The 21678-nt window shown below is 41.4% G+C and overlaps 1 protein-coding gene and 1 long non-coding RNA gene across 2 annotated transcripts in view; one reads left to right on the top strand and one right to left on the bottom strand.

Moving 5' to 3' along the window:
• LOC130918099 (uncharacterized) overlaps positions 1-17986 on the bottom strand; it is a 152463-nt gene extending 134477 nt beyond the window's left edge. Inside the window, exon 1 of the long non-coding RNA XR_009063560.1 lies at positions 17750-17986. This is a non-coding gene — a long non-coding RNA (uncharacterized LOC130918099). The remainder of the gene's footprint in view (positions 1-17749) is intronic.
• Positions 17569-21678, top strand: part of dock10 (dedicator of cytokinesis 10) — a 142601-nt gene continuing 138491 nt past the window's right edge. The window contains exons 1-2 of the mRNA XM_057840002.1: positions 17569-17726; positions 21374-21622. Coding sequence (XP_057695985.1) covers positions 17688-17726; positions 21374-21622 — 288 coding nt within the window. The 5' untranslated portion in view covers positions 17569-17687. The remainder of the gene's footprint in view (positions 17727-21373; positions 21623-21678) is intronic.

The following is a 21678-nucleotide window of genomic DNA, read 5'->3' on the forward strand; positions in this document are numbered from 1 at the left end:
ATTTCCCACACATATGAGGTATTTTCATACAATAACTACTGTACATATATACAGAAGATATAAAAGCCCCACACATCCTGGTTTAAGTGCAAGGTTTCTGAAATATTAAAAGATCATTTCTATCTTTAATGTCAGTTAAGACTTGAAATTAGAGCTGAAACGAATACTCGAGCAACTCGAGTAACTCGAGTTTAAAAACTGATCCGAGTAATTTTATTCACCTCGAGTAATCGTTTATTTTGACAGCTCTAAGCATCACGTTTTGCTCAGACTACTTTTAATGCGGGACAGCGCGCTGATGTCACGTGCGAAGAGGAAGAAGAAAAAAAAAAAAAAAAAAAAAAAAAACACTGCAGCCGACAGCCGCTACAAACGACGCCGACGTTGCTAAATACTAGCCCACACAATGCTACGTTGGTAGCCGGTAGCGTCTGATGAGTCTCATAGAGATAACGTATGTTGAACTAGATGCAAATTGACAGACTCGGCCGCGTCTGGGCAGCGTTAGTAAACAGCCACCATCTTAAAGCAGTACAGCGCTAAGGGCTAATAAAGAGCGCTAAGCGCTAATAAATAAGATTAACGTTACTGTCACTAGCTCACGTAACGTTAGCCCTGCGGAGGGCTAGGTTTCTATTAATTATGACCACTTTCGATGCGTGGCTAACGTGTCTTACATACAGGCTTTAACATAACATAGCATTGTGGAGTGATGAGGGTGTAAAATAAAAACTCAATAATGCTAACTATAAATTTTAGCTCAGTAGTCATTGCTGGATAAAACACCAAGTAGCAATGGTCCCTAATGTGCTCCAATACAGCCTGTATCATACATTTATTTTGAACACTGCAAAAAACGCAAAATCCTATCAGGACTTACAGTTTAGACTAACTTAAAACTTCACTAGAACTTAAAAATGTCTTGACACAAATAGAAATTCAATTGAAACACATGGGAAAAAATCCGAACTTTTAAGTGATGTGTGTTATCAAGCGTAACGGCATTTTTAGGGATATATAAATATATATTTTTTAATAAGATCTAAAGGTTTTTTGAGTGAAAGCAGTGAATTAATCTTTTTTTTATTCTAGTTACATCTGAGATGCAATTGTTGGCTGTTTTCAACAATATACATCGAAAATAAAGACATTGATTGACTGAAAATGGTTCAAGATTAGATGAAATGTCTTGTTTTCTCATGTATATTTATAATTGCTCTTCACCTAAAAATATATTTGTTTTATCCGATTACTCGATTATTCGATGGAATTTTCAGTCGATTACTCGATTACTAAAATATTCGATAGCTGCAGCCCTACTTGAAATTACTTGAAACAGTAAAATTACCAAGATTCTGGAGTTCCGTCCTCAACAACTGTTTTGATTTTTTTTTTTTTTTTTTTACAGAAAATGAATGGATACTATCAGTGGATGTCATTAAAAAATATGCAAAGATGAGAAAAATACTGGTCAGGGAGGCTGCAAAGAGCTGGACAGCAACCTTGCAGGAACTGCATGAACATCTGGCAGCTGTTGGCGGTTTTGTACATCTGACAACAATCTCCTATTTTCATATGTCTGAGGCAGAGTGGCAAGCCTCACCGTACAAATAAAAACATACAAGACCAGAGACATTTAGCAAAAAGTTATACAGATTGGGTGTGACATTAATGGTCGACAAAAGGTTTTATTATTAACGTGAAAATTTGTTGCAAATAGGTATGTACCTGATCTGATCACGTGATTGGAAATTGGGCCATTCGCACTATTTTTCAGAGGATTGGAATCGGTTGAATACGATTGGGTTTTTAGTTTTATTTTTTAAGGGGTAAAAAGGAATAAAATAATCAAAAAATACAGTACGTGGCATTGCCAAAAGAAAAAAAAGAAAGAAGAGGAAGTACTGTAACCAGTACAGTACAGCGACGTTTGGAAATTTTATTCAAAATTTGAAGAAAAAAAAAAAAACTCGGTATCGGCAAATTCTGAAAATTAGGTGACTCGGACATCCTAGTTGGAAACTGAAGCTGGAATTTCTGAAAGAAAAACAAAGATATCATGGCTCTAATAAACTCCATTATAAATAAATTATGGGGAAAAAAAATATCCGGAAGCCTGTGAAAGCCCACGGAGGCACAGAGAGAACATGCAAACTCCACACAGGGAGGGAGGAACCTTTGATCGCAGGACTGTGAGCTGGTTGTGCTAACCACTCTTTGACCAACGTTTACATCTGATTTCATAGCTGCTTTTAATTAAACATTTGACTATTTAAAGAGCATACGACACCAGAAAAAAAGTCTTAAATGGCATTATTATGTGAATTAGAATCATATTTTGAGACGATTCGACCATATACAACAATTTAGCAAAGCGCAGATGACGAGAAATTAGTCTTTTAATCTGCCGGTTAGCCACGCCTACAATTATAGGGCTTTAGTGTCCCCAACAGGTGGATGACGTCAGCGGTAGACTAGGCTCATCGGTTTTACTATTCAGCCCATTGAGGGGGAATTGTTCAGAACGAGGAAAACGAGACGAAGAGAGCTGCAAAATGTCATTGTTTCAGTCTCTCTACTCCCAATATTTTTACAGGATATTCTTTTTATCCAAGTATTTTCCCCAATAGCTATATAAATGGCTTGAGAAGGACCAGTCAGCCCGTCGAGGGGGAACTATTCACAATGAGGAAAACGCGACGAAGAGAGCGGCAAAATGTCATTGTTTCTGTCTCTTTACTTCAATATTTTTACAGGATATTCTTTTTACCCAAGTACTTTCCCCAATTGCTAAATAAATGGCATGGTCATGACAAATAACTTGTGCTAAATGGAATATAAAATAATAAAAATGCATTTATTCAAGACGACATGGCAAAATTACTCCATAATGGTCAAAACAGTCGACTTTACCTTTACTGTCACACCTGCCGAACGATATTTTATGACACCTAAATCGGACATATGTCATTTCCCTTCCCCGGCTTCGGAGAATGCAAACAGACCAGAAGGAGTGACAGCTAGCCGACATGCTAACCCGAACCGAGGGATGTTTCAAAGTCTTCGAAGTGGAAAATCACACATAACTAGCCTGGATTATTTGACATGACGACCCGGTTGTCGAGTTTCTTTGCGGATCGGCAAACCGCCCGGCGGAGAGCAATTTACAGTTCGTTCCCTGGAGGAGGGTGGCTGGAATTGTTGTGTAGCTAACGTGCTAACAGCTAACTGCTAATGAGCGTGAGGATAGCTTTTTACATGCCTATCAATGATCAAACGTAAGTAGTCCTTTATTTAAAGGAATTTTATAGTGTTTACTTTGTAATCACTGTATTCGTATTTGACATAATACAAAACAAGATGTTTACTCACTTCCTTGTAAGTCCAATGGTCCCACAGTAAATATCCACGGTGAATGGGAACCTTTTGAAACTCCAAAAAGGCGCATACGCCTCTCCCGCATACAGAATGATTTTTCTGCAGCCGTTTGGCTGGCGTGATGCAAAAAATAAAAGTATTAATCCGCAAAATCAGCTGAATCCTTCGTCCTCATACACAACAGTACACTGTAGCGTGAAGAAGACGTCTTCTACCGTACACGTCACAGCGCCCTCCTCCTCAATGCGAGACCGAAGCCGGAAGTCACTCATTTTCCTGGCGCGGGATTCAAAAAACTAAATAAATATAGCGATCGCTTCCACACACATCCAAGCGGTCCATATCATTCAGGAGCATAAAATACCGCGTGTATTATGAAATAAACATGCTTTTTCGTGTCACAAGCACTTTAAATGCAATATCAAAAGGCAGTTTTTGTATGACACAAAACAACCTGAATCAACTGAAATTGTTCGTGTTGGACCCAATTTGAAGTTAACTATCCATTCCTTGAACATATAACTATTTAAATGCGATATCAACCAAAAGGCAGTTTTTTTATGAAACAAAACAACCTACAGTAAATCAACTGACAATTGTTAGTGTTGTACTCAATTTGAAGTTAAATGTCCATTCCAACCACATGCATGTGTATCAATACAAAGTATGGTCTAGTATAGTGTGTGGTGACATCCAATCTTACCCACAAACGTCTCCTGCATTTTGGGATAACACTAGTCACTACAAGTGCAGGGGTGGGACTAGCGGAAATGCAGTTGCTTGGGGTCTTTATTTTATTTGATGTTTTGTGTGACCTTTACTCATACCTAAAATTGTTTTTCTATGAAAATGTTTTATATATTTTGTCACCCACTGATTTTTTTTTTCATGTGGCCTTATAGAGTGGGGCAAATAAGTATTTAGTCAACCACCAATTGTGCAAGTTCTCCTAAAAGATTATAGAGAGGCCTGTAATTGTCAACATGGGTAAACCTCAACCATGAGAGACAGAATGTGGAAAAAAAAACAGAAAATCACATTGATTTAAAAAAAAAAACAAAAATTTCCAAATTAGAGTGGAAAATAAATATTTGGTCACCAACAAACAATCAAGATTTCTGGCTGTCAAAGAGGTCTAACGTCTTCTAACGAAGTCTAACGAAGTCTAACAAGGCTCCACTCGTTACCTGTATTAATGGCACCTGTTTTAACTCATTATCGGTATAAAAGACACCCGTCCACAACTTCAGTCAGTCACACTCGAAATTCCACGATGGCCAAGACCAAAGAGCTGTTGAAGGACACCAGAGACAAAATCGTAGACCTGCACCAGGCTGGGAAGACTGAATCTGCAATAGGTAAATCGCTTGGTGTAAAGAAATCAACTGTGGGAGCAATTATTAGAAAATGGAAAACATACAAGACCACTGATAATCTCCCTTGATCTGGGGCTCCATGCAAGATCTCACCCCGTGGCGTCAAAATGATAACAAGAACGGTGAGCAAAAATCCCAGAACCACACGGGGGACCTAGTGAATGACCTACAGAGAGCTGGGACCACAGTAACAAATGCTACTATCAGTAACACAATGCGCCGCCAGGGACTCAAATCCTGCACTGCCAGACGTGACCCCCTGCTGAAGAAAGTACACGTCCAGGCCCGTCTGCGGTTCGCTAGAGAGCATTTGGATGATCCAGAAGAGGACTGGGAGAATGTGTTATGGTCAGATGAAACCAAAATAGAACTTTTTGGTAGAAACACAGGTTCTCGTGTTTGGAGGAGAAAGAATACTGAATTGCATCCGAAGAACACCATACCCACTGTAAAGGATGGGGGTGGAAACATCATGCTTTGGGGCTGTTTTTCTGCAAAGGGACCAGGATGACTGATCCGTGTAAAGGAAAGAATGAATGGGGCCACGTATCAAGAGATTTTGAGTGAAAATCTCCTACCATCAGCAAGGGCATTGAAGATGAGACGTGGCTGGGTCTTTCAGTATGACAATGATCCCAAAGACACAGCCAGGGCAACAAAGGAGTGGCTTCGTAAGAAGCATTTCAAGGTCCTGGAGTGGCCTATCCAGTCTCCAGATCTCAACCACATAGAAAATCTGTGGAGGGAGTTAAAAGTATGTGTTGCCCAACGACAGCCACAAAACATCACTGCTTTAGAGGAGATCTGCATGGAGTTACAGAAAACGTTTGGCCTCCGTTATTGCCAACAAAGGGTACATAACAAAGTATTGAGATGAACTTTTGGTACTGACCAAATACTTATTTTCCACCATGATTTGCAAATAAACAATGTGATTTTCTGTTGGGTTTTTTTTCTCCACATTCTGTCTCTCATGGTTGAGGTTTATCCATGTTGACAATTACAGGCCTCTCGAATATTTTCCAAGTGGGACAACTTGCACAATTAGTGGTTGACTAAATACTTATTTGCCCCACTGCACATTGTTAACTTTCAGTATTTATTGTGCATTCATGTGTGCAAAAAACATTTTTTTGCGATGTGCACGGATTGGGTTGGAGCCCCAAGAGACCTGAGCAACGCCACTGTACAAGTGAGCAACATGAGTTGGTGTGATTGGGCCTTTTTTCCGTTTTGTCTCCTTGCATTTAGTAAGCTTTCCCCCGTGTGATATTTTCCCCTGGCTCTAATGTGTTGTAAGTGGCCAATACGTTGTTCTGCAGGAAAGTCATGTCAAACTAATTAACTTTTAATGAGAGGAAACCCACTGATTAGAGTGTTTTCCTTGGCAAATGAGCCTATTAATTCGGTTGGTTTGAGGAGTCTGGAGAGATGAAGGCATCTCTCTCTTCATTGGTTTGCACCCAGACACACACACACACACACACACACACACACACACACACGCACGCACGCACGCACTGTATATATATTCTGTATAAAGTATATAAACCATTCAGACGCAGCATAGGCCCTACTCATCGTGTTTACCAGCTGCCTTTCACAAATCCCAACCTTCAACCTGCTGCCCACTACTGCACTCTAGTGATGGAATTCTCAATAATGCTATGTTAGATGTTGGATCAGTAAGTCGTTTCTTTGACTGTATTGAGTTCAGGTCAGCACTTGAATGTTGACTCTTGTTAAAACCCAAACCCTATTCATATTTACCCTTAAATAGATGACAACAAAGACACAGTGAGTAAATCAGCATTATTCAGTGGTTTGAAAAAGTAACTGAACCTTTTGGAATTTCTAACATTTCTGCATAAAATCACCATCAAATTTGATCTGATCTTTGTCAGAATCACACAGATGGGAAAAAAACAGTGTCTGCTTTAACTAAAACCACCCAAACATTTGTAGGTTTTTGTATTTTAATGAGGATAGCATGCAAACAATGACAGAAGGGGGAAAATAAGTAAGTGAAGCCTTAAAGAGCAATTGAAAAAAATGTTTACCAAACAATTTAAGTCAGGTGCGTGCCCAATCACTGATTAGTGGTTTAAAGCTGCCCTACCCACTATAAAACACAGACCTGGTAAGAATTATCTTGTTGAGAAGCATTATCTGATGTGCATTATGGCTCAGTCAAAAGAACTGTCTGAAGACCTGCGATCAAAGATTATTAATTTGTATAAAACTGGCAAAGGATACAAAACCATCTCTAAAAGTCTAGATGTTCATCAATCCACAGTCAGAGAAGTTGTCTACAAATGGAGAGAGTTGGGCACTGTTGCTTCTCTCCCAAGGAGTGGTCGTCCACCAAAGATGACGCTAAGAGTGCAGCCAAGAATACTCGGAAAGGTAAAAAAGAACCCTAGAGTGTCTGCTAAAGACTTACAGAACTCACTGACACAGTCCAATATATCTGTGCACATATCGAATATATGTAAAACTATGGCCAAGAATGGTGTTCATTGGGGAACTCCACGGAGGAAGCCACTGCTATCTAAAAAATACACTGTTGCTCATTTAATGTTTGAAAAAAAGGCACTTAGACACTCCACAGAGGTTTGTAGACTGATGAAACCAAACTTGGGAGTAACACACAACATCATGTGTGAAGGAAAAATGGAACAGCTCACCAACATCAACACCTCATCCCGATCGTGAAACATGGTGGCGAGAGCACCATGATCTGGGGCTGTTTTGCTGCCTCAGTGCCTGGACAACTTGCAATCATTAAAGAAAAAATGAATTCAAAACTTTATCGGGCTGTTTTGCATGAAAACCTGAGGCTGTCTGTCAGACAGTTGACGCTTAAAAAAAGGATGGATGCTGCAACAAGACAACGATCCAAAACACAGAAGTAAATCAAATTCAGAATGGTTTCAGAAGAAAAAAAATACACGTTCTGGAGTGGTCAAGCCGAAGTCCATACTTGAACCCCATTGAGATGCTGTGGCATGACCTAAAGACAGTGATTCCTGCCAGACATCCCAGGAATACGACTGAACTACAGCAGTTTTGTAGAGAAGCATGGGCCAAGATTAGACCTGATTCAGGTGCCAGACTGATCTGTAGCTACAGTCTGGTTGAAGTTATTGCTGCCAAAGTGGGGGGCACAAAATATTAAATGTAATGGTTCACTTATTTATTTTCCCCCTTCTGTCATTGTTTGCATACTATCATTAAAATATGAAAACTTATATATGTTTTAGTGATTTAGTTAAAGCAGACATTTTTTTTCCCTCTGTATGATTTTGACAAAGATCAGATCACATTTGATTGTTTTTTTATGCAGAAATGTTAGAAATTCCAAAAGGTTCAGATAATTTTTCACACCACTGTACTTTATGAAAATAGTATAAATTATAGTAAATATATTAGAGCTATGCAACTTTAATTCCCGGATTATCCTTGTAAGATTGAGGGTTGTGCAAGATGCAGAAACAATACCTGCAAATTTGTAACAGGTGTTCAATATTCTGTTTGTAAGGCAGCATGTGTCTGAATTAGACCCCTTCATCAACAGACATTAGGGGGCAAACTGTTAGTGATTGACAGGCACATTTCAACGAAGGTAGTTGTCATCCTATTTGGTGCATGTTATGCGTATGAGGCTGATTCTATGTGAGATGTGCCCATTTGAATTCATTTTCACGTTATTGCGAGTTCAACTGCCAACATAGTACATTAGAAAGCACTAACATCTTAGTACAGCAAATTTGGATGCAGTGGGAGCAGAGCGCCACGTTGCACTAATCCCTAAACAGGCTGGTTTTGATGTTTTGTGATCGGCGTGGGCCTTTCAGAACCTGGCAAATGCCTGTTTCATCTCTCAATTACTGTCAGGGTTTGATGCGCTGATGTTCTCCCTTCATCTGTCACAATATGGCTGAAGTTTGTTGAAGTATTTGAAATAAAGGCAAGCCGGTGAGCCCGAAAACAAAAGCGGGAGACACACGGGCCCAGCAGCTGTTATGGTTTCAAAGCTTGCCCGAGCACTTAAGATGAAATCCATTTTGTTTCAAGTTGCGCACCCTGTCTGCCTGATGAGGGCTCAAGGGGTGAGAAGAGAGAGACAGATGGATATGGAGAGAGGCCTAGAAAGGGCACCAGAGAGAAATCTGTTTGATTTGTCAGAAGTTTTTTAATTTAATCTACAGCTGTCAGGATGCCGGCGATCCACACCTCATCGCCGCCTTTTATCTGACTGATTCCACCCGAGGCACCAGACACTCGTCTCTAATACACACGCACGCAGAGCACAAATGAGAAACGATCGTGAATGGATGTACAACTATTCATTAGCTCAAGAACACAAAGAGAAGCGCAAATAAAAGTCAGGACCAAACAGTGACTTTTGCATCCTGCATTTTAACCGACTTTGAGAAGCTACAATGGAAAGCAGATGAAAACCAACATACAGCAAGATGCTCAAAACAATTGTTTGACTACACAATACTTTTATTTAGTTTTCAAATGTGGTTAAAAAAAGACACACAATACAGTTCTGTACCAGACAGTCAAGTAAGAATATTAAGAAATTGTAATTATTTTACTGCAGTAAATGCGATCAATGGATTAATGCTGGCAATATAGAGAGACTTACAGTGTATAGCTGAAGTTAAATACCCTATAAGTAAAATAAATCGAGATTCAATTTAAGTTTTTGTAAACTGTGGGTGGGGTGGAGTGGGGCGGGGGTTGGGTGGTGTGTGCATGGGCCATAGTTCCCTCCCGGGACGGCCCGGCCAGAGCCGCGTCTCCTTGTACCGGATACCGGGGAGGTGCCCCCAGGTGTCATACCGCGCATCCCTCCTTGCCCGGGGGTGGGCTGAGGGGGGTTGCGCCTCCGTCCCCTTGGTCTGTCTGCGGCCCTGTCCGCCACCCTGGGCCGCGGCGGCTGCTGCTGCCCTCCTGCCGGCGGGGTCGTCGGCGGGGCCTCGTGGGGCCTGCGGGGCCCTGGGTGGGGCTTGCTGTTCCTTGCTGGTGAGGTGGACATCCCCTGGTCTCTGGCGTTTGGCATAGCGCCTGCTCAGGGTGCGGGGTGGGTGCTAGGGTGGCGGGGGGAGGGGTGGGCAGATGCGGGTGCTCCGTGGGTGGTCTGGGGCGGGGGTTGATCGGGGCCCTGGCGCTTCTCCCGCCCCGTGGCCGGTTGCTCCGGTGGACGGGGCCACGCCCGCGGGAGCCTGCCTCTTAACTCACGCACTCCTCACTTCAGCACTGTAAATATCTTTCACCCTGGCACTTACATACTCATTCATTTCTCCGGGGAGAGTTGGGACGGGGCCATACAGTCCTGGCCTGGCTCCCCCCTGTTTTTAATGCATCACACACCAAGGTTGTGGGATGGTTGGGACCTGGTGGGGGGTGCTGCCTCACGGTTACCTCCTCACGGCAGCCAGCCAGGAACCTGGCAGCCACAGTAATAGGGTGGTAGGTGGGTCCCACACGTTTTTCTATGGCATGGCTCCCAAGGCGTGGCCTCCTCTCTGCCTGGGCTGCCGGCCGCGGGAGTGGGGGGAGGTCGGTGCTCCGGTCTCGCGTCGCCCCACAGCGGCTCCTCGGCGTTCTCCTGCCTCCGCCTTCCCCTCTCTTCTCTAACTGGGTATCCGCCCAGTGCTCCGCCGCGGATCGCTGGCTGGGCGGCGGTGTATTGGCTGGATGTTGTGGACGGCAAGGGTCCCTGCCATGGGCTTGGTGAGCTGCTGGGGGCCCCATGGCGTGCCGTGTCAGCTGGGGGGTGGCTCGTGGCCCGGGTGGGCGGACGGGGTTGGGGACGGGCGTGGGGTTGGTGGTGCGTCCCCTCTTGCAATCTCCGAGGGCCGGTAGATGGGTGCGCGGGTAGCCCGGGGAACCACCCTGGATTCCGGGGGGGGGGGGGGGGGGGGGGGGGGCTCCTTTGCTGGGCTGCGGGAGGAGGGATGGGCTGCGCTGCTCCCCCCCTCGGTTGTTCCTCAAAGCAGAAAACTACGGAGGCATGATTTCAAGGGTTTATTAAATACAAACAAAAATACACGCAATTGAGGAATAGGGGAATAACACAATGTGTTCGGGACAGTAGGTTGATGGGGATAACAAAATACAAAATAAATACACTCTAATACCAGTACAACGCAGGGGATTTCAAAATAAGGGACGGCAGACGAACAAGCTAGCAAATGCATGAAATTTGAGAGTACAAGGTCTCGAATGTCGCCCAGCAACTTAATATCTTGGCACTCTTCTCTTTGATCGCCTGGGCTTAAATACAATCTCAATGAGGCTGAATTGGCTGCAGGTACGACGTCGGGAACGCTCTCACAACCAGCTCCGTAGTCCGTAACAAAGCACCATCCGACCAACAGAATGCGACAGCCAATGCCGACCAAAAATGACGTAATGTCCGGGTTATAAGGTCGCGCCAGCAGCCCTCTCTGCACAGAGAGCGCCGAGCCGGCAAAACGGGACAAGTTTGTGAAAGTGTCCATCCCGCGTCATTCCCAGGATATCTCTCCATGTCTGAAGGCAATGACGCGAGTAAATCCCGCATCACTTTACATGGGAATATGTGGGGATATGTGTGTGAAAGGGGCTTATGTTACATTATGCATTACAATATCCATTGTTGATTCATTTTGGTTTCACTGCTGCACTGAGCTGGGTACATGATAGTCGAGCGATTGACAAGGTAATAACTGGCAAACAACAAGTGTCTAATCAGTAGGAATGCTTTTGAACACAGCCACCGTGCCACATAAGATAAACACAAGAAAAAAACATGCAGCCCTTTTATGTGTTCCCACATCTGTGGTTTGGTTATTGAATACCGTGTAGACCGACGATGTTTTAATTCCATATTTACAGTTCATGCAACCGCTGGATTAATCGAGGATTGATTGGTCATGCCTACAAAGTGTGACACAAGCATGACCATGAAATCTTGGCCTCAGGCAATCAAATACATGACTAGTGATTTTTTTTTGTTACCCGTTTTGTTGTAATGTGGGTACAATGACTCAGGGACTAAGATGCAGTTTGCCACTCAAAAGAATTGTGTACCTGTTCACTTGAAATACAGTACGTTATTATTCATTGCACTATGACGTGCACGGTTTCTTCATTTTCCCATGACTTTCACTTGTCCTCTACAGTTGGAGGCGCAAATGTTCAAAGCTACTGCTGTCCATATGTTATATGGACTTAATTCCTCAATGCCTATCAGCTGCATGTGCTTTATATCTGATAAGTGCATAACTCCCTTCATCTTTAGTCCGTCCGACACCAAATGGTCCACTTTTTGGGGAAATAAAAAACTTGCATTCCCACACTTTCTCCCACATACTGTAATCTAGGTGCACTTACTAACACATCAACGTCATCCAGTGAAGTCGATCAAGCCTATGGTTAACAGCAGACTATAACTATCATATCTGTGTATAGTTCTATTTGTTTTCCATCCTCACCTTATTGTGAATTGACTTGTCACTAGGCATGTGCCGGAATGAGATTCTGATGGTTTGATAACCTTAAGCCAAAATATCACGGGCTCAGGGTATTGCAGTTACAGCTCTAAAATGTGTTACTTTGAGATATCTGGGTTTTAAATATTTTTTTCTTCTGTTGAACAGGATTTTTATTTTTCAAAACATATTAGCAAATTGGAACATAAGGATCATGCTAAGTTAAAATAAATGAAAAAATAATGTTAAATAAATAACTGAAATATTCTAAATATAATTAAAATGAATATAGTCTTTAGGTGAGCCAAAACCAACAGCCACAGCTTAACATTATTACCATCAGAACAAAAATACTTGAATTATTTTCCATAAAATAACAGGTGTGTATGACTTGTATCATGTTTACATTATATACATACTCTCATTCTCAACACAGTTGCCATAGAGAAAAAAAAACACGTTTTACCACCGGTAGACACACTAAACCCGCAGGCGTTAACTCTTGTAGCTGGTGGGAAACGTTCATGACAGCGTTTACTAAGGGTGTAACGGTACATGTAATAGTATTGGACCGTTTCGGTACGTGGTGCTCGGTTCTGAACGGACGCGTACCGAACGAGTTTCTGACGTAATCTTACCCTTACTCTTCGAGGCTGTGAGTCGATCGGGTTACAGTTTCTTAGTGTAGATTATATTTACTCCGTCTACTATAATGAGGACAAACACGGTAGGACAGTATAACCCAGAAATATCAACGGCGCGACAGCGTGTCCGCCGCGAGAACGCAGTGAAACGCGGGCGTTAGAGTCAATCAGTCAATGCACACCAGACGCAGTGCAGTCGCGTGTTAGACGCGTCCCAGAAGCGCCTCAACGCGACGCACGCGAAAAGAACGGCAGAGTTTATTATTTGACGCAAGACGCGGCCCTCCTGCGTCAATACTACAACCGGTAGCTAGAATCGGGCCGGAAGTAACTCGTGTAAAAATACGGTGGATCCGGTCGATTTTCAAACTAATATGCAATCGTAACCTACTTTTTGAGTCCATCAGATCTCTTGAGTGGTAGATCGGGGCACAGAATACTTGTCTTTGTTGATTTACTGCTGTCTTCTCTGCTATAATAATAACCAACACGGCCCCGTGTTCAATACAAAACCCTCCTACCACAACAAAACAAGTAGGAACTAATATTCACATAGGAACTAAAGTTATACAACATAAAATATACAATATAAATGAATACTACATCACATTTGTAAAATATAAACACATTGTAAAATATAAACACATAATAAAATAATAGTCCATTTAAATTAAATACATTGAAAAGAGCTAAAACACCTGTAATTAATTAATAAGAATAATACACACATCCTGCTTACACAATTAAATGTATTAATTTCTGTGTGGCGCTTTAACTTGAGAAAATCCACCAATAAAGCTTTTGAAAACCCTTCATAAGAAATAAATGGTTCATTGAGGCATTTCATTTGTAAAATACATGTTAAAATCTTTGTCATTGGGATTGCTTTTCTCTTTATCGCAGGACTTCTTTTTTCTTCTTTCTTTCAGAAAGAAAGCTGACCAGTACGCGGGATCTGAAAGGCAAATTGTTGTTGGATTATCTTTAAATACCCACTACTTTTTGAGCAGAATTCTAGCTTTGTATAGGCTAATGTTCCTATTGTTGAAAGCACAAAAGTGTGTAATAAACAACTAGCCCGTTTATATTTTGCATTTTGTTTTCTTACTGTACCGCAAATGAACCGAACCGTGACCTCAAAACCGAGCTACGTATCGAACCGAGATTTTTGTGTACCGTTACACCCCTAGCGTTTACTAACCTATAATTTTGTATAAATGCGAAATCATATTGGAGGTAGGAGTGGGAACCTCAGGGCACCTCACGATACGATACGATTCGCGATACAAGGCTCACGATAACGATTATATCACGATACAGCGATTATCGATATATTGGTCAGAAATTGGATACATGACATTCTACGATACAACTGTTGAAACGAGAAAAAAAAAAAAAAAAGATATTTGAAAATAGAAAAAATACTGTTTAAGTCATTTATTAAACAGTGACACCTTTTCTGTGCAACATTGCTGTAAAATATAAATCTACTGCAAATTGTGCCCCTGCACATATAGAGGAAACCAACCACGACCACTGATATCGCTTGGAGAGATCATGATGAATGGCACCCTTAATTTCTTTAAAGTTTTAAGTCTTTAAAAAAATAAATAAATAAAAAGTGCCGTAGGTGTCAGCAGTTGAGCTTGGAGTGGGGCAATGATAAAATTGGTGGGTCTTTTCTTCGTATATGAACTTTGTTGCTTGGTTTGAGCACTTCCGCTATCTGCTTCAGCATTTAAGATGTCAGACTTGCTCAGTCACAGTCTTCCTCACCTTAAAAACAACAAAATAAAACAAAAATATTAGCTACTTCATAGCGTTTCCTGAAAAAAATCCTGTTTTTTTTGTGTTGGAAGTATTGAATTAAAAAAAATATGAATTGAATGTATAGAAATTAAAAATTCAATAATTACCTATTTTTAATATGTAGGCTACATCAATAATTACCTATTTTTAATATGTAGGCTACATTAATTATCATGCACATCACTTTATATATCTTGTAACCTATTCAAACCATTTTTATAGCTTATTGTATCAAAATGACAGTAATAACAGTTTGTGTAGTATACAGTACTAGATGGAAATTGGTTCTCAAATAAATCGGTAAATTCATGTGGGCTTGTTCGATATTCATTTTCATCCAGTTTAGGGTTCTGGTTTATTTTATATCATTCAACACCAAATGTCATCAAAATAATACATTTAAATTAAAAAGTCAATTACATTGCAAAACTTTCTTACCTCAAGTGATGAAAGCGCAGCTCACAAACTCCAGTGTCCACTACGTCACCAGCTCCCAGTGAAACTTATTTTTCTTAGACAATTCTTGCATACAGCAAAGTCCTTGTTCACCTTACTTTCTTTCTTGTTGGTGTAAAATCTAAAGTGTGTCCCCATGTGTGATTTGTAGCAATATTTTTCTCATTTTTTCCTCCACCGTTCTCACGGAGCTTTTTTTTTTTTTTCAACCCACTTGGAGCGTCCTCTCTTCTTCTCTAGACAACTTGTGCGCACTTTACCCTCACCGCCACTCCCGAGCGCCCCTAGTGGACCGCCAAGGAATTGCTCAACAAACATTGAGCAGTTTACAGCATCCATACTCAATTGTATGGCCAATATGTTACATAAAAGTATCGATTCTTGGCGGGAGCATATCGATAACCCATCGGGTTGCAAAATATCGCGATATATCGCTGTATCGAGATATTGTCACACTCTTAATTGGAGGTATTGCCTCCTCGGCAACCACCCTCCGCAAACATGTTTTAAATGTCGGTTGGCCCGCCTCCTCTAAGCCGCGGCCGTCTAATTTTTCTGGAGCCGAAGTACAGTGGTACGTCGACATACGATCGCTTCAACACTAGGCGTGGGAACCTATTGGTACCTCACGATACGATACGATTTGCGATACAAAGCTCACGATAACGATGATCTGACGACATGGCGATACAACGATTATCGATACATTGGTCAGGAAACCATTGTAGAATATTCTACGAAAAACTAATAAACAAAAAAACAAGCTTCTGCTGTGAATTGGAATGAGTTTATAAGTAGTAAACATCCAATCCATTTGAACGTCTATGGCCGTCAGTGGCAGCCAATGCCAGGCAATGAGGTAATTTTAGTCCATTTAAGGTCATTTACCTGTTGATTTTCAGTTACTTCCTGTTGATTTTGGGGTATTTAATGGGTCACTTCCTGTTTATTTTGCGTTACAGAACAGGAAGTGACCTGGGAAACACCCAAATGAATAGGCAGTGACTCAAACTCAACAGGAAATGACCTGTAAATACCCAAAAATGAACAGCAAGTGACCTGTAAATCCCCCGAAAATCGGACCGAATGACTGTGAATGCTCTGGTTTTGAATGAACGAGCCTTCCCAGTCTAAATGGATTGGGCGTCGACCACAGTCAATGGCAGTCTTTTTTTTTTTTTTTTTTAATTGGCACCTTTTTAAAACGATATCTCAATTCTTGACAGGAGCATATCGATAACCTTTTGGGATACAAAGTATCACGATATATCATTATTTCGATATTTTGTCACACCTCTTTTCAACATCCGACGTAAAATTTGGCTCGCCATTTGTTTCTACATCCTACGACATGCACAAAATACAACGATTTTTGACAGCGTGGCAGTTTCTTTGTTTTGCAGGAACACGGACGCACGGCTGATTTTCTTGTGAGAGAAATCAACACTGGATCCAAAAAGGTTAAGGTTAGTTTTAATATCTTAATGTTTAATGTTTGTTTTCTGGTATTTGTATGTTAACTCTTTTTGGAATCTTTTTTATGTTTTAGGGCTAGATACAAAAATGGACTTGACTTAATAGTTATATGTTTGTCTTTGTTAGTGGCTAATTCTTTCCCAATGTAGTAAAAGTGGCTGTGCGTTCACCACTTCATAATTAATGAATAATATCAGCTGTTTTAATTATGTCCCGACATCCGTTTTGTATGGTGATTTTTAAAATTACTTACTTCCTCTATGTTTTATAAAGTACTAACTCTACTTGCTGTTGTGTCACCCTACCATGCTTATGCTACTTTTCTGAATACTTTCCAGATGAACACACGCTGTAAAATACTTTTCTGAAACTAAATTTCTAAAAACGTACTTAGCTGTTGTCATCCTTCTTATGGTGAATTTGGGCTTTTTAACTGTCAAATCATTTAAATTGTGAAAATAAATGAAGTCATTGGATATTGTGTGTATTGAACCCATAGCTATACGTATTACTTGATTTGACCTCATTTGTCATTTGAGCAGGACGTCAACAACTGCGAATATAGCGCTGTGTGATACTGCCACCTAGCGGTCATCTGCGGTACATACAAATAAAAATGAATACTCTTCGGTCTGCATGAACTATTTTAAGCCACTTTAAAAGTTATACCGTGTCAGAAAATAAGAATTTAGCACGCTCAGCTAAAAGAAAAGTTGCAAATTACAGAATTTCAATAGTTTGAGTCCACAAATAATTTCCACTAGTGTGTTAGTGTACAAGAGGTGTGTTCGTTTGGCACAGTTAGTTAGTTTTCTCAGCTAACAGAAAAATAGCAAATAACGATATCTCAACAGATCATTAGGTACACGGGACTTGGACGAAAAGTCCATCTGTGCATTAAAATGTTGCTAGTTCAACACAACAAGTTGGCAAACTCGGCTAACAGGAAGTTAGCATGCTCAAATGTAAATTTGCGCTAATTGGCTGCTATGAAGTTTTCTTGGTTACTATTAGTATCCAACTTGTCGTTATTTTACTTTTAAACTAAATAGATTCACATGGCATCGGGTTACAATACAGGCACTCCGGAGGGAAAGGTAGGTATATGATTTTAACTCACCATCGCGGTTTTTTACTGTGGACTCCTGTTTGTGTGCCCTGCCCTTCATCCATGATTTTTTTTTTTCTTCTGTCGGTAGATGTTACGTGTTAGCTTTACGTTAGCACCGCCATAATAAGCAACGGCTATCTCTTGATGGTTTACTTGATTTTAATGAAAGCATTTGTGTTCACGCGTGTGTTAATAGCTTTGAACCTGTTATTGAATTGAAAGGACATTCACTTATGGTGACTGCAGTGTTGCATTAATACACTAGGGGACGTTACAGTACTGTATTTTATTTGGTTCCAGTGGCAGGCTCAAGGTTCTGTTGAATTTGTTTTGTTTTGCTACTGGTTTTACTGGTATAGTTACTAGAATGTGCTGGATTTCTTAGCTGCAAAACCACTTTTAGTATATATATTTTTTGTTTGTTTCAATCTTTCCTGCTGTTATAGAAACCAGGATATGCCGGATTTCTTAGTTGGATACAAACACGTCTTTATACATAAGATTTCTCATAATACATAAGAAAGAAACATCACACATATGACATGCAATGGCGGTTACTGGCGCGGACGTGTCGGGCGGTTGCCCGGGGCGGCAAATTGCTTGGGGCGCATCCACGCGAAATGCGCGCGAGTGATTGTGTCCTATTATACAGGTAGTCCTCGGGTTACAAACGAGTTCGATTCCTACTAGGGTTGCCACTTTTCAGAAATAAGAAATACAGGACGCCCCCCTCGTGCCCAAAGCTGTACTGGCAGGAAAAAAAGCGACATCCCCAAAACTCCTAAAATGAATAGAAATGTATCTATTCATTTAAAATCTGTATTAGTTCAATATGGAATGCAAAATTTAATTCCCAATTACTGAATGGTCCTTATTTCAAGGGACAGGTGGCAACCCTAATTCCTAGGCTGGCACTGTAACCTGAATTTCCGCGTAGATTGGAATTAACCCTTTAAGTACCTCTAAATACACAATAGCTGTCCAAAAATATGTGAGGTACGTTGTGTTAAATGCTGTGGAAAGAGTAGGGAGACGAGAGGGGGGATATCATGGCCACTCAGTTCTCCTCTCTTAATGCGAGCCCGTCGTCCAAACTCAAAAAACCGGATCGGAACTCTCAAGAGGAGTCGCTGCCGGGGGAGGCACAGCAGTGGCAGCAGCAGCATGAGAACAAGGAAGTGGGAAGTCAGAAAAAGAAGCATTGTCGGCGGTCAGGGAAGAACCGGAGATTGGGGCGGGCGTCATGACTCTCCCAAGCCGAGAAGAGCGCTTCTCGGGCGGACACAAGAGAACCGGCGATGACAACGGGTGGCTGCTTCGTAAAGTCCAAATCGTGTAAGCTGGGTACGTCCCGTAACCCGGGGACTACCTGTAAATGACGTCCTTAGCGTTGCAATGACGCCCCCTGCAAACCGCAGTTACTGTCTGCACGCAACACCACAAGGAGAAGGAGGTGGGTGTGGCGATTGGATCAGTTAACAATGTCACTCACTTAGGGTTGACTTTGATTTTTAATGTGCAAATATTTTTTTATAACTTGAATATTTTTACCTAGTTGTGTAATGTATATGAATTCATAATTCTTCAAGTAGTTTAATAGTTTAGCCGTTCAATTAACTTACCTTATATTTAGAGCAGCTCTTTTATTTTGGAAACTGCTTGTGCTTTTATTTCAAGTTCTGCGTTTCCTGGTTCATGCATGTCCTTCAATGATGATGTGAGTCTGCCTTAGTTAATTAAAGGCTCTGCACATGGATCATGAACATTCCTCATAATGGTAGGTGGAGGAATAGTTGTGTTAAATGTGTTTTTGTGTCCGTGTTTTTTTTTTTTTATCATTCTCACTCGTAATTTTGTTGCCTGGTACACCAGACTCACCGCTGTTCCAGCTATTGAGTCTGGCGACCATTCACGCGGATACAATTTCCAGGGCGGAGCAAGCCACAGCAAACAGACAGCGGAGTGGACCAATCAGCGACGGGCAGACGTGACGTTAGTAAAATGACGAGGGAAGGACGAGGGACTTGCGCGCGGAAGTAAACATACGAAGAGAGCGGAGTTTATTCAACATGGCTAGCGCGAGACAGACTGTTGTCAATGACTCGTGTCGATGTGTTTTTGGTAATTTAAAACGGATTTTACCGTGGATTGGAACATATTCTCGGCTCTCCCGTTCACCATCTGTGTTGTTGCAGAGACGACTTTCGACGCGCAAGAGTGACGTTGCTCGTTAAGAACACGTCACGCAAATAAACAAATCTGATTTGTCAATTGATTTTGTACCTGCTCGAGAGGCCGTTAATGGGCTGGTTCCCAGACTATACTCTCAGTGTTTGAAAAATACAGGGAGAATAGTCTGGCAGAGCCAGGCAAGTAATTTTGCAGTTGTTAGCTTGTTTTTTTATTGGCTACGACTGTTAGCATCAGATAGGATGCAAATGTTCATTGTAGTTGGTTTATAGCTAAAATGATGTGGTTTAATGATTAATAAGCTAAACACATTAAGAGGGCCGTGAATGTTGACTAAACAGTATATACTGTATGTCTGCATACTAATCACCAGATACGACATATGTGTACATGTATGCACACCTGCACATAAGCCCAAAAACGTATTTTGTTTAATCTCCTGTGCTCTCTAACCGGAGCCCCGTAGTGGTCAACACATCTGAGCCAACTCGTCACAAGTAAAATCTTCCACACTTTCTTTATTATTGCTTCAATATTTTGTTAATGTTTGTGACGCTAAATTAAGATTCTCTCGCGCATGTTTATTGTTTTGCACTTTCAACTGGTTTGATCGCGTACATTCGTAGCAAATACTGTGTTTTTGTTGTTGGATTGTGCTAATTATACTTCATGCGCTGTATTTTGTGGGTCAATCTTGTTGGGTTTTTTCGATTTTTTTTTGGGGGGGGGGGGGGGGGGGGGGGGGGCAAGGCGTCTTGTCGCCCATGGCACCATGAAGGGTAGGAACGCCACTGATGACATGAAAGAACTCTCACTCAATCCATTTCCACTTCATAGGTGATAGGCCTCCCTGGTCCTAGTGTCCACCAGACTTAAATTTAAAAAAAAAAAGAAAAAAAAAGAAAAGAAAGAAAAACAGGAAGAACGGAGGAAAAAACAGAAGCTATAAGTAATAAATTGTGGGATATATACAACTTACTCAAGAGCCCTACTTCGACCCAATCTTTTTAAATGCATTTTGAATGAGATTTTGCTAAATATTTTGTACTCTTTGTTATCACCGCCAAGTGTCGCTATTGACTAATGTTGTTATTGATGCTGCTTTGATCGTTAACGGACTCCTCAATCGTTTCATGTCACATTTAATACCATAAACTACGTACTCGCGGATTCAAATGGAATATTTTATATTTCCATTTTCCATTCATTAGATGTGGGGTTATCGTCGTTTTCTAAGGTTGAAGTTCTGTTTAGTACAAGTCGATATAGTGAAAATTACCTCGCTGTTTCGCATAAAGTCACGGAGTTAAGTATAAGGTGTGCATCCTGCAAACTTTCAAAATAAGAGTCACTTGAATCCTTTGGTTAATTTCGAACGAGACTTTCAAGTATGTGTTTTATTTTTACATTGAAAACAGGAAACTTTCGTTTTCCCATTTCTAGCCAGGCTCCTACCGTGTATACTACGAGGTGTGCGTAAACAGAGGGCTGTCTGCTCATGTTGGCAGCAAGGAGGAGCAGGTTGGACTGCGGACTACGTTTCACTGGACTGTACGGACCCCTTGCCGCCGCTCGGATGACGACATGGCGTCCGAATCGACCCGGAGATTCACCAAGAACCTGCTGAAGCCCGGGAGCGCGGCGGAGATACGACAGACAGCCTGCAACGCTGTCCGACACTCCGCAGTGGCGGTGAGTAAAAGCCGGTGTGAATTGTCAAAACATGGTTGTAAAAAATAATTTAAAAA

This window comes from Corythoichthys intestinalis, chromosome 6, assembly GCF_030265065.1.
Source record: "Corythoichthys intestinalis isolate RoL2023-P3 chromosome 6, ASM3026506v1, whole genome shotgun sequence".
Classification (NCBI taxonomy): domain Eukaryota; kingdom Metazoa; phylum Chordata; class Actinopteri; order Syngnathiformes; family Syngnathidae; genus Corythoichthys; species Corythoichthys intestinalis.